Source organism: Natator depressus, chromosome 2, assembly GCF_965152275.1.
Source record: "Natator depressus isolate rNatDep1 chromosome 2, rNatDep2.hap1, whole genome shotgun sequence".
Lineage (NCBI taxonomy): Eukaryota > Metazoa > Chordata > Testudines > Cheloniidae > Natator > Natator depressus.
In genome coordinates, this window is record NC_134235.1 from 241,585,244 (window position 1) to 241,598,236 (window position 12,993).

At 41.5% G+C, this 12,993-nt stretch overlaps 1 protein-coding gene across 1 annotated transcript; it reads left to right on the top strand.

Moving 5' to 3' along the window:
• The first annotated feature begins 506 nt into the window (after positions 1-506).
• LOC141981934 (myb/SANT-like DNA-binding domain-containing protein 7) lies at positions 507-6,084 on the top strand. Its single transcript, XM_074943552.1, has 2 exons — positions 507-1,029; positions 6,080-6,084. Exons 1-2 carry the CDS (start codon positions 507-509, stop codon positions 6,082-6,084), a joined length of 528 nt encoding a protein of 175 aa, XP_074799653.1.
• The last annotated feature ends 6,909 nt before the right edge of the window (positions 6,085-12,993 follow it).

The window sequence follows — 12,993 nt, forward strand, 5'->3', positions numbered from 1 at the left end:
TATATGAATAACCACTGTGACATTGGCTTTCAGTTGGCAGCTCACATGACATTCTTTGGTGATCCAGAATGCACATACCAGAATCAGGCTATTCCTGTTATCCTCTTGCCAGATGACACTAAGCCCTGGTCTACACTATGAGTTTAGGTCGAATTTATAAGTGTTAGATCGATTTAACCCTGCACCCGTCCAAATGATGAAGCTATTTACTTTGATTTAAAGGGCTCTTAAAATCGATTTCTGTACTCCTCCCCTGACGAGGGGATTAGCGCTGAAATCGGCTTTCCTGGGTTGAATTCGGGATAGTGTGGTTGCAATTTGATGGTACTGGCCTCAGGGAGCTATCCCAAAGTGCTCCATTGTGACCACTCTGGACAGTGCTCCCAACTCAGATGTACTGGCCAGGTAGACAGGAAAAGGCCTGCAAACTTTTGAATCTCATTTCCTATTTGGCCAGCGTGGCAAGCTGCAGGAGAGTACAGATCTCATCGGCAGAGGTGACCATGATGGAGTCTCAGAATCCCAAAAGAGCTCCAGCATGGACCGAACGGGATCTGATCACTGTATGGGGAGACGAATCCGTGCTATCAGAACTCTGTTCCAAAAGACGAAATGCCCAAACATTTGAAAAAATCTCCAAGGGCATGAAGGACAGAGGCTATAACAGGGATCCGCAGCAGTGCCGCATGAAACTTAAGGAGCTCAGGCAAGCCTACCAAAAAACTAGAGAGGCAAATGGCCGCTCGGGGTCAGAGTCCCAGACATGCCACTTCTATGATGAGCTGCATGCCATTCTAGGGGGTGAAGCCACCACTACCCTACCCCCGTGCTTTGACTCTGTCAATGGATTATCATGCAACAGGGATGTGCATTTTGGGGACGAGGAAGATGATAGTGCACAGCAAGCAAGCAGAGAAACCGTTTTCCCCAAGAGCCAGGAACTGTTTCTCACCCTGGACCTGGAGCCAATACCCCCCGAACTCACCCAAGGCGGGCTCCTGGACCCGCCAGGCAGAGAAGGGACCTCTGGTGAGTGTACCTTTGTAAATATAATACATGGTCCTTGTCCTAATCCATGTGTAAAGAGGGCTACAGTTAAATATGACTCTCCTAGTTTTAGGCAGCTCAAACATAATGCTGGAATTAATGTAGGATTTTTTTATTTAGGCATTCATTTTCCTTTTTGGATGGGGGAGAAGAAAATACTGGCTTTGGGATTTTTTATTTTATTTTTTTTAAAAGGTTCCAGAGCAAGCTGACATTTCTTCTGAAAAGCATTTGTGGCCTACTGGGACCTTCATGATTCAAAAGGCTACGTAGAACCTGAGTATGAACACCAGAGTTACAAACTGATCAGTCAACCACACACCTCATTTGGAACCAGAAGTATGTAATCGGGCAGTAGCAGAGACTTAAAAAAAAAAAAAAAAAAAAAAGCAAGAACAGTACTGCATTAAAAGTAAACTATTAAAAAAGGGAAAGCAGCATTTTTCTTCTGCATAGTAAAGTTTCAAAGCTCTATTATGTCAATGTTTAGTTGTAAACTTTTGAAAGAACCATCATAACATTTTGTAGAGTTACAAACAACCTCCATTCCCAAGGTATTCATAACTGAGGTTTCTACTGTATATCAATTTTATTCTATCAGATTTCCGTTAAGCGATGGTCACCACCCTTTCCCAGCAATTCCCTTTGAGCCTTTTCATCTGAAAATCTGTTCACGCACATGGATAATCCTAGCAAGAATAAACCAGTCACAGCAAGGAGCATCTATTTATAAATTCTAAGGCCAGCAGGGAGCACTGTGATCTCCTAGACGTATCTCCCGAACAGCACAGGCCAAAAAAATCCCCTAAAAAACTCCTCTTTGAATTCGAGCAGGTCTTTTAGAAAAACATCCTATCTTAATTTAATAATTCACAGTAATGGAATTACCACAACCCTTGGTAAATTAATCTAATGGTGAATTACACACACTATTAAAAATACGCAACTTATTTCCAGTCTGAATATGTCCAACTTGAACTTCGGCCATTAGATCTTGTTATACCTTTCTTGTCTAGAAAAGCCCATTATCAAATATTTGTTCCCCAGGAAGGTACTTACAGAGTGTGATTTGTCACCCCTTTCCCTTCTCTGTGTGAAGCTAAATACATTTAGTTCCTGGAGTCTATCACTATAAGGCATGGTTTCTAATCCTTTAATCATTCTAATGACTCTCCTCAGAACCCTCTCCCATTTATCAACATCCTTCTTGAATGGTGGACACCAGAAATGGTTGCAATCTTCCAGCAGAAATCACACCACCAAATAAAAATACAGTGGCCCCACTCGTTTTTGAAATTCTCCTGTTTATACATCCAAGGATATCATTAATCCTTTTTGGCCATAGCGTCAACAGTAACTTCATGTTGAGCGGATTATTCACCAAGATCCACAAGTCTTTCTTTGAGTCACAGCTTACCAGGATAGAGTCCTTGATTCTGTAAGTATGGCCTATATTCTTTGCTCATGGAAGTAAAAATGTACAGTCAGCCCTATTAAAACATTTATTTTTTGTTTGTGACCAAATATACCGACCAATCCAGATATTTACCACTCACTTAATCTTTGAAATAGCTGCAGACTTTATCAGTGACAATTTTATATTTTCTTCCAACACCATAGATAAAAATGTTAAATAAGGTGTTGCATTTCCAAATTAGGAAGGAAGCTAAGGGCCATGTGCATACACCCGTAGGAGAGTAGAAGGATGTGCCTTAACGTTCCTGAATCCAAACTCACTCAGCGCAATGCAGTGCATTCTCTCAGGTTGGAGGGGAGGGGAGGACAGGCCACTGAAACAAGCAGGTCTTGTGAACTATGTGAAGTCTGCACAACAGCCTACCAATGCTCACAGAAGGCCGTTTGTTCTCTGCAGGTCTGAGTCTCCATTTAACCTTCCCAGTAATATGAGTCCCTGTGAAACCATGTTGCCAAGGGAAAGGTCCCTGGGCCTGCTGTGACAGGTTGCCCCTCCCCCTTGGGGTGCCACCGGATGTACTCAATGTGGAGGAAGATATACACAGCTTCCCCCCTCCCCCCAGTTATGAATTCCACAAACTGGTTTTAGAAAAAACAAAAAAGTTTATTAGCTACAAAAGACAGATTTTAAGTGATTATAAGGAAAGCAAACAGATCAAAGCAGATTATCTAGCAAATGAAACAAACATGCAAGCTAAGCTTAATATACTAAAGAAACTGGTTAAAACTAGTAATTTCTCACCCTAAACGTTTTAAGCAGATTGCAGAGGTTCTTGTAGGCAAGCTTCTCTTGCTTGCAGTTTAAAACTCCAGGTATTTCTTTCACAGGCCAGACACCTTTCCAGCCTGGTCTCAGTCCTTCTCCCCCACTTTGTCTTTGTTTGTTAGAAGTTTCCAGCAGTCATCCTGGGTAGGGATTCACTGACGAATGAACCCTCATTATGTCACTTCCCTGTCTTAAATAGATTTTACATGTGGTGGTAATCCTTTATTTTCCAGTGTGGTTCTTCCCCACCTCAGTAGAAAAATACTGGTATTCTATCATGGAGTCTGGTACCAGGTGACATCAGCGCATGACCCTGCAGTGTCAAAACAGCCATGAGTCAAAGGCCATTTGTAGCATCCCAGGAAGGTCGGAGATTAGCACCTTCAAAGACCTATTGTTCTCCCTAATGGTTCATTGACTTGTCTCCAGCTAGCCAGCCAGACTGATTGCATTCTGTCTGGTGGGCATTCCCCTGGTGCAAACACTTTTGTAGTACAGATGTATAGTCAGTATGCCTAACTTTAGATACAAAAATGATACATGCATACAAATAGGATAATCCTATTCAGTAAATCATAACCTTTCCAACGATATCTCACAAGACCCATTTTGCACAAAATACATCTTCGATGTGCTATAATCATATTATAACAATATTTCTATGAAAAATATGGAGCGTAGTGTCACACCTGCATCCTTTGCCCTATTTGAAAGGGGTTCCAAGTAGAGTTCCAGCAGTTGCTGCTATTTCTACTCCTGTGGGGATTTCCATGGGGAAAAACATTCCCCTCTGGCACCAACTTCTCCTCATTCTCAGAATGACCCCCTTTAGACCAGTAGTGAACCTATCTTGCACACAGAGATTCCTGCAGTCTGGAGGTAGGAAGTAAGGGCTAGGGACGGGGAGGACAAGAATTCCCTAGGGATGTGGCTTCACATCTGCAGATCTGCGGGCTTTTCTGCACATGTGAAAATCCTAGAGGGGGTGGGGAGATAAGGGGAAACATAACTGCCCCCTCACCCCCAACTTTGTACCTTCCTGTTGATAGTCCCCTCACTGTGGGAAAAGAGCTCCTTTTCGCTCCATCCCTATGAGTCTGGCTTCTCTGCCAGCTGCCAAGTTGAACTCTTTTTATAAAAACTAACTTTGGTATATTGAACAGAGTTTACTATGCAGAAGAAAATGCTGCTTTCCTCTTTTTTTTTTTTTTTTAGTAGTTTGCATTTAACACAGTACTGTACTGTATTTGCTTTTATTTTATTTTTGGTCTCTGCTGCTGCCTGATTGCATACTTCCGGTTCCAAATGAGATGTGTGATTGACTGGTCAGTTTGTAACGCTAGTGTTCATAACTCTAAGGTTCTAATCTGAATTCCTCCAACAAGGTAATGAATTTATCCTCTCAGAACCCTGCGAAAGGGCTGGGAACTAACTGATTATTAGCCTCATGTTTTAGCAACTAAACCATCCTTCCCTTATACAATTTTTATGGAGCTGTTTTTCATGGTTGGAAAACTTCAGTTCACTTTTTAATTTTGCATGCCTCAGCTCCAGCCAGCACTTAATCAGAACACCTGACATACCACAATAGCTTTTTTTTAAAAACTGTATAGTATTTATAACTCAACCAGAAGTGACTGTTTGTTAAGTAACTTGTATGTTAAGATCATTTCATTTTTTATAGCTCCCTCCCCACCACCAACACACTGGAACCCACCAGCCATTCTGTGGCCACACTCCACAGGAATAATACTGCCTTCTCCAATCCATTCTCTGATTCACACATTGCCATGTTCACCTTCCTCTGCCTCCTTTGAGGACAGAGCTACATTTCCTTTGATTGCACTAGTGAGTCATTTGCAGAGATAAGTAACCTTGTTCAGTGTTGCTGTGCAGATGTGCTGTAAGACAAACAAAATAATTTTTTCAGGCAATCAAGGTCCCTTCAGTGGTTTCATCTCTGTGGGTGTTTTCTTAGAGTGGGATCCAAAGCCCATCAAAATCAATGAGTCTTTCTGATAGCTTAAGCAGGCCCTTAATTAACAGTGTGGTCCTGGAGCTGCGAAGTGTTTGATCCTGAGAGGTGCTGCTGAGCACCCTCTACCTCCTTTGAAGACTGTGAGGGGCTGTGCACCACATAGCACAAAACATGACCAAAACAGAACTACAAATCATCAGTGTTAATATCTGTCATGCTTAGGTTTTTTTAAACTGCAACCTATCACCATAGTATCTGAGTACCTGCCCTAGAAAATCAATAGCAATAACAAAGTCTCTAGAGGGTTTCATGGAGTGTCTGGCATGTCTCCCTTTTCAGAGTGAGAAGAAATTAAAGTCAGGCAGGCTGCTCATAGTTGTCACAGGAATTACAGGAAATCTCATGACAAATCTAGATTCTCTGTTTTCTTGGTTCCTACAATTTAAGGGGCCAGGTTAAAACAGAATTAATATACGAGTCAGCCTTGCAGGACTAAACTGTGTTTTAACTGTACTCCCAGACTATACTGCAACCTTGGCAGTATTCCATTCTTCCAGGTGGGAGACCTGCTCTGTGCTGGTGGAGACGTGGTTACCATATGGTAGTATACCAAAACATGGTTCTGCGTTAGGTGCAGACAGGACTAGAAGTGTGTGAAAAAACAGGTTTCATATCGTATATTTTTGAGAGAAAGGAATGAAACATTTAAATCATGAAAATATCCATAAACTGAAAAAATTGATTCTCCCTGCACCTTTTCTGTGTCAGAGTGTTTCCATTTGATTCTGACATTTTTCTTTTTAACCTTTTAGGCTAATTAGATAACATTTTGAAACTAAAAGTTGTTCCAAACCTGAAAATGTAACATTTTTCATTCAAAAATGTTAGAATAAAATATTTCAACACGTTCAAAAAATCAAACCTGACCCTGTTTTCTGAACCCTTTTGGCTTCAATGAATCAGCACTTTTGATGGGAAAATGATGAGTTGACAGATTCCCAACCAGCTCTCGATAGGACGGTTTTAACCATGTGTCTGAGCCGTGCTAGAGTCTTAGGCTTTTTCAGAGCTTTAGCCCAGTTTGTGACACAACACAGTTCAGTCCTACCTAACAAGAAGACTGAAATGCAGAGAGGAAGCTCTCATTCTGTAAGTGTCCCCCCACATCCCCAGAGTAGGAATAGCAATATAAGTGGGACGCGTCTGAGACTTCAAGGCCAGTTTTTGTCACATCCAAGATGTTCAGGTAGCTTTGATAATCCTCAAAGTCTGAATGAACCCAAAGCTCAGAGTGAGTGGGAGCCTGGGTGGTCACTCAAGAGCTGAATCTGGACCTTGGGCTAGGACATACTGACATTTATAACATGTTGCTTTTTTTTACAGCCTTGATAATTCTTCAGTTGTCAAACAGCTGTCTGGCACCCAAAGTAGCCTGACTGAGTTGTCAAGACTCCCTCTACTGGCTATTTTTTTCCAAACTAAACTTCCCCTCAAAAAGTCCTAAAAGCAACACCCTGCTGTAATCATGTGTATGAACCATATGGGCAAGAAGGTGAGTTCTAAGATCTTTTCATAGACTTGTTATGAAAAACAGCCAATCGGAGCAGAGTAGACAGTCTTCTTCGGTCTTTGAAGCTGGCTTGGCAAAAGGACCATACATGGTGCCATTTATTGGTGATTTCATTTAGGTCCAACCCTGTGTTTCCTAGAAATTGCTGAGTAACGTTTATTCCTGTTAATGTCAGGAGAATTGAAGGCAGTCATCAGCACCTCTCAGGAGGCACTGCACCTGCGCTTTTGGGGCCCAATCTATCAGTCTTTATTCGGGCAATACTCTGATTAGGAGGTTTGCTTGAGTAAGGACTGCAGGCTTGTGCTCTAGTGTGTTTTAGCCCTTCGTATGTAAAATTTAGTGCAGTGACTTTATTTCTAATAGAGGAAGCAAAGGACTAAACAATCTCTTCCCTGGCATTAAATATTCGATAATTTCACATTGAAGGAATATAGTTTTTTCTTCTCCTGCAGTGTATACCTGCTAGTGGCTTTTATTAAAATGTGCTAAGTATGTCATAGCACTTTCTGTCCTTAGCTCTAAGGCTCTTATGTGGTTTCTCTTCCAGTCATTTCACAGTTAAATCCCTAATTTAATAAACCGTAAAATGAGGCATAGGACAAGACTGTGCAGCTCTTGCTCACAGTGGTGAGTGCTTACTCCCAAGAGTAATCCACTTGAGGTCATGGGACTGCTTGTATCAGTAATTGCTCACCATTGTGAGAGTAAAAGAGGTCACAAATCAAATTATTCCTAGAAGACAAATAACAAAAATGGCTCCTAGTAATGCCTCAGCTTCAGCTTGATCCATTATTTAGGCTCCAGAGTTTTCCAAATAACTGTGTTTATAGCAGAGTCTTCCTTGGAGATCTTGTGTTCATGTAAGAGGGACAAATACAGGGAAGGAAGCTCAGCACTGAGCTATAATCCTCTTGTAATCATGCTACCACACTAATTAGCAAAAAAAAAAAAAAAAAGAATATGATAGGTCATAGGGCCAAATTCGTCCTTGGAATAAGCCTATAAATTTCAGGAGAGTTGTATCAGGGATGGATTTACTTGGTCTATTTATCTGCTTATGAATGTCATGCATAGTAGACTTTATGCTGTTTGCTTCAATTTTGAAAAGAGGACACAATATTTTCCTAGAATTTTATGAGAGAGGAAATGGGTTCTCAATATTTTGTAAGGTTAAACATAGGGGCAAATTAATTCTTACTAAACTGCAGCCTCAAAACTCTGTAGGAGATCAAAGTAACCTATGCATGGGAGGCAAGGCTAATTCCCAGTGTAATGCTTCCTATCTGTGAGCATGCTTCTCCAACTTTGATTTAAATTAGATTTTTATATAGGAATTATTCCTCCAGAGTCGTCTTGTTCATATACTTTTCCATCTCCCAGATACTGTTTCTATTTCGTTCCAGCTGTTTCTATCCCATCTCTCCTTTTATTCTTCATATACTGTTGCCGGACAGCACCAGCAGCAACACAAATTCTGCAGTCTACATAGGCAGCTGTGTCATGCAATTATTAAGCTCAGAGTTGATGTTTTCATTCAGCTGCACAGAGCTTCCCCCTCCCCCCCCTCATTCATCTTCAAGGGACACTAGCCACTATAAAGAACAATGTTATAAGTCTAGCATATTTAATATGGTATCTGGGAATTTATCTTCTTCTAAGGTGAAGAATCTTAGATGAAGAAATAATTCACTACTCTTAATGATAATGAGCTCTGTCACAGTTGTGAAGATCTGGTCGTCTTGTCCCAGGTATGTATCTTACAGAATTGTGTACAATATATGGGTTTCTTGGACGGTCTTGGTAGAGAGACCAGTCTTTTTGGCCCTATGATATATTTTCACTTCATCGATCCCTCATCTGTCACAGAGAAATACTTCCTTGGTCCTGTCTCGCAAACAAATGCATCAGTCTGGAAGTTCCTGGATGAGAACAAGTGATAGATCTCTACATGATAGGAGTGGTGTGGATGCATCAATGCTCTTGATGAATAAGGTGGAGTGTGCAACTTTTCTGAGAACCCCCTTGGCCCAGAACTACTCTTCTCCAATTTCTACACTAGGTCTACTCAAGTAAACATCTCTGCAGTGGGTTAGTGTGGTGTTTAGATGTTGCTTGTAATTATTAGAATTGGGAGCACTGGCTGTTGGGAGTCTGATAGGACAGGAATTGAAGAGGCTGAGGGAGAGTTACTGAGGGTGCAACAGCAGCTTGAAAAAGAGGTTTCCATTTTATAAAATAAAGTCCTGTTTAAGTTTGTTAGTACCTTGCCTGGCTACTACAACATTTTGGCAACGAGGATGGGATCTTCTGCCTCTGAACCCACCTGCACCCTTTCTACAAAGCCCAGGTGAGCCTCCAATTGCTTTTACTGCCTGGATCCATATGTTTGACTTATCTGCTTGCAAACAGTGCTACAGAGATTTCTGAAGTAAGAAAGCCTGCTCTGCTAATCCACTGCCTTGGGGCAGAAGGGCAGCATATATTTTACACTTTTCCCTTTGCAGACTATAAATATGAGACTGCACTCACTGCATTAAAGAACTTTTTTGTACCAAAAGTGAATGTAGGAGCTAATCGCTACAGATTTAACCAGCATAAGCAGAAACCAGGGGAGACTATAGTACAGAATATTGCTTCCCTGAGGAGTCTGATTGTAACTTGTGACTTTGGGAATATGGCAGATGAGATGATTAGAGACCAGCTCATTGAGAAAACCATGCTTCGTGTAAGAGAACGTTTACTTCTAGAACCACAACTAACACTAGAAAAAGCAATAACTATTGCTACCCAGATTGAGTCAGCTACAGCTGAAGCCAAAATAATGAGCATGGATTCAGGAGGCACAGTCCAGGCTGTAACTCCTTTGCAGAAAAGTTCACTATCACTGCAGACAAACAATTTCAAGAGGAAAACTAATGAAAAACCACCAAATCAGCAAATTCAAAATACAGTAAAAGCATACTTTCTCTGTGGATCCCCACAACACCTTGCAAGCTACACAGGATGTCTGGCAAAAGTAGCAAAAAAAATTGGACATTTTGCTAAAGTATGTTGCAACAGCCAGTTCAATCAATAGGTGCATGCTGTTACAATACCAGATGTTACTGTGCTGAGCATGGACAAAATCACTACTGCACATATTCCAGAACAAATAAAGTGCACAGTAAATGTTTCTGCCATACCCTCAGGCAAATCAGACTCTATTCAGCTAATGTTGGACACTGGCTCAGCAGTATCTATACTAACTGATTCCATCTATTTGCATTACTTTAAAGATATGCCTCTTACTGAACCCAAGCTTCACTTGGTGTTCTATTTGAAAAACCATATTCCAGTACATGGCTGTCTGCCAGCAATAGTTACTTTTGGTGATTGCGGTGTAACTGCAGAGTTCTACATTGTCCACAAAGGCACTCCTATCCTTGGAAGAGATCTATTGGCTGCTTTAAATCTCAGGGTAGTTAATGGATGAATTGATCTTCCTCAGCAAAGCACTCTTGCGGTACACACACCAGTTTCAGCTGGGACCCAACACCAGGTTGAGGAGAAACTTGGCTGTGCTTATGGGTTTCTGCATAAAGTTAAAATGCAGAATAATGTGATGCCTGTATGACAGAAATTACGGCACTTACCATTTTCAGTCAGGGAAGCGGTTTCAGAGGAACTTAGAAAACTTGTTCAAGAGGACATTATTGAAGAGTAACTCCTCGGAATGCGTTTCACGTATAGTAGTGACGCAGAAGAAGTGTGGAGGCATTCGCCTTTGTGTGGATTTAAGGGAGCCAAATAAAGCTATTGTGATTGACATAGCTCATATAGAAGAAGTATTTGCAGAAGTCTGTGGAGCAAAGATGTTTTCTACTCTTGATTTGCAGAGCACATACCACTAGGTTATGTTGCATGAAGATAGCAGAGTCCTCACAGCATTTATTACACATGAGGGACTATTCCATTTTAAACGTGTTCCATACGGTCTCGCATCAGCCTTCCAAAGTGCCTTCCAAAAAATGTCATTGATTCTGAATAATCAACATGGAGTTCAGTGCAATTTGGATGATATTATCGTGTTTAGAAATACTTCAGAGGAGCATGACAACAACCTGCAGTCTGTACTAAACTGCATCAGCAAAGCAGGCCGCAAGCTCAAGAGGTCCAAATGCAAACTTAGACAAACTGAACTCTCCTTTCTGGGGCATACAATTTCACGGACTGGACTAAAAACTGATCCAGCTCATATCCTGGCAATTTCAAATGCTGCTCCTCCAACAGATTTGCAAACCTTATGTTCCTTCTTGGGTCTTACCTCCTGGTTTGCAAAATTAATTCCCAATTATGCTTCTGTCATTGAACCGTTATGAGAATTACTACGGGGAAGTTCAACCTTAGTGTGAACAACGGATGCACAAGCTAGTTTCGAAATGGTGAAAGACTTGATTGTACATAGTCCAATACTTACACTATTCAGTCCTGCATTGCCCACAATTGTACCTACTGATGCGTCTGATTATGGACTTGGGGCTGTCCTTACACAACTTCATGAGGATAACACAGAGGGGACTGTTGCATTTGCTTCAAGGATACTAAGTAATGCTAAGTAATGGGCTACTGAAAAACGGAGAACTTACCTGTGGGGCTGCACATTCAAGTTGCCCACAGACAACAGCCCTTTGACGTTGCTCACCATGAAAGGACTGGGAAGAGCAGGATATCTTATTGCTAGATGGTCTGCAAGACTACTCTTTCAATTATGAACTGGAATATAAGCCTGGAAACCAAAATGTGGTAGCTGATTGCCTTCACCAGATGGTCCACCGGAGGATGGGGATGTAGTAGTTGCGCTTATTACAAGCACTCTTACTGCAGTTACAAGAGAACAATTTCAAGCTGCTTGTTCAGCGTGTCCAATTCAACAAAACTACGGGAATTTCTGACAGAGATGGCCCAGTAACCCTAAAAACCTTGAACCAGTTGTGCTGCCTTATTTTAGAGTTTGGGATGAACTTTCTTTGCTCGATGGCTGTGTGCTACAAGGTACACAGCAGCTACTTGTGCCAGAAGAATTACAGTCAAAACTCATACACCTGGCACACGATACTCATCAAGGAACTGTCAGAACCAAACAATGACTGACTATGGGATCTGTATTGGTGGCCAGGGATGGACTCTCAAACTAAAGCACTCATAAAATCCTGTGTCACTTGCCAAATGCATAATAATACAGCAGTGACATGTACCCCTCCATTACAGCCTGTTCCTCTTCCTGAATCTGCATGGGAAAAAGTGGTGATTGACATTGTAGGACCCTTTGATACTGCTCCAATTGACTGTTATGCCATCACCTTAATAGACTATTTCAGTAAATGGCCTGAGGTAGAGTTTACATTGCAAATCTCTTCTGCTACAGTAATTAAGTTCCTCTCTTCAGTTTTTAGCAGGGAAGGTAACCCCAAAGAACTGGTTTCAATTAATGGTAGTCAATTTACTTCCCTGGAGTTTAAAACTTTTCTAGCAGAGAGGAACATTTTACACAGAAGGTCATCCCTATACTACCCTCAAGCCAATGGGGAAATCAAACGGTTTAACAGAAGTTTGAAAGAGTTTGCAAATGGCTAAACTGGAAGGGCAATTGTGGATAACCATCACTGCTGATTTCTTTCAAGAGTACCGGGCTGCACAACATGCCGCAATGCAAAGATCACCCGCCGAGCTACTGCGTGGGAAACAGACAAATGCTAAACTGAACATTGCTGGATTGTTAAAGGCATGACCTGAGGCCCCAACCAAGGATGATGTGAGAAAAACAGTTGAATAGAACCAAGCAAAGTATAAGGCTTTCACAGACAAGTGGCGGGGTGCTAAGGAACCAAAGTTTCAGGTTTGAGTAGCAGCCATGTTAGTCTGTATTCGCAAATAAATTTGTTAGTCTCTAAGGTGCCACAAGTACTCCTTTTCTTTTTGCAAAGTTTCAGTGTGGTTCCTTCGTTAGAATATGAAAACCTGGAATTTTACACAAAGGGGATCATAAATTCACAGCTCCTCTTAAAATCATAGAGAAGAAGGGACCTTACACCTATCGACTTCCTGATGGGCGGGTATGGAATGTTTCTTATCTTGCACCTGCCTATGCACCAAGAGGAGATTATGCCAACACCC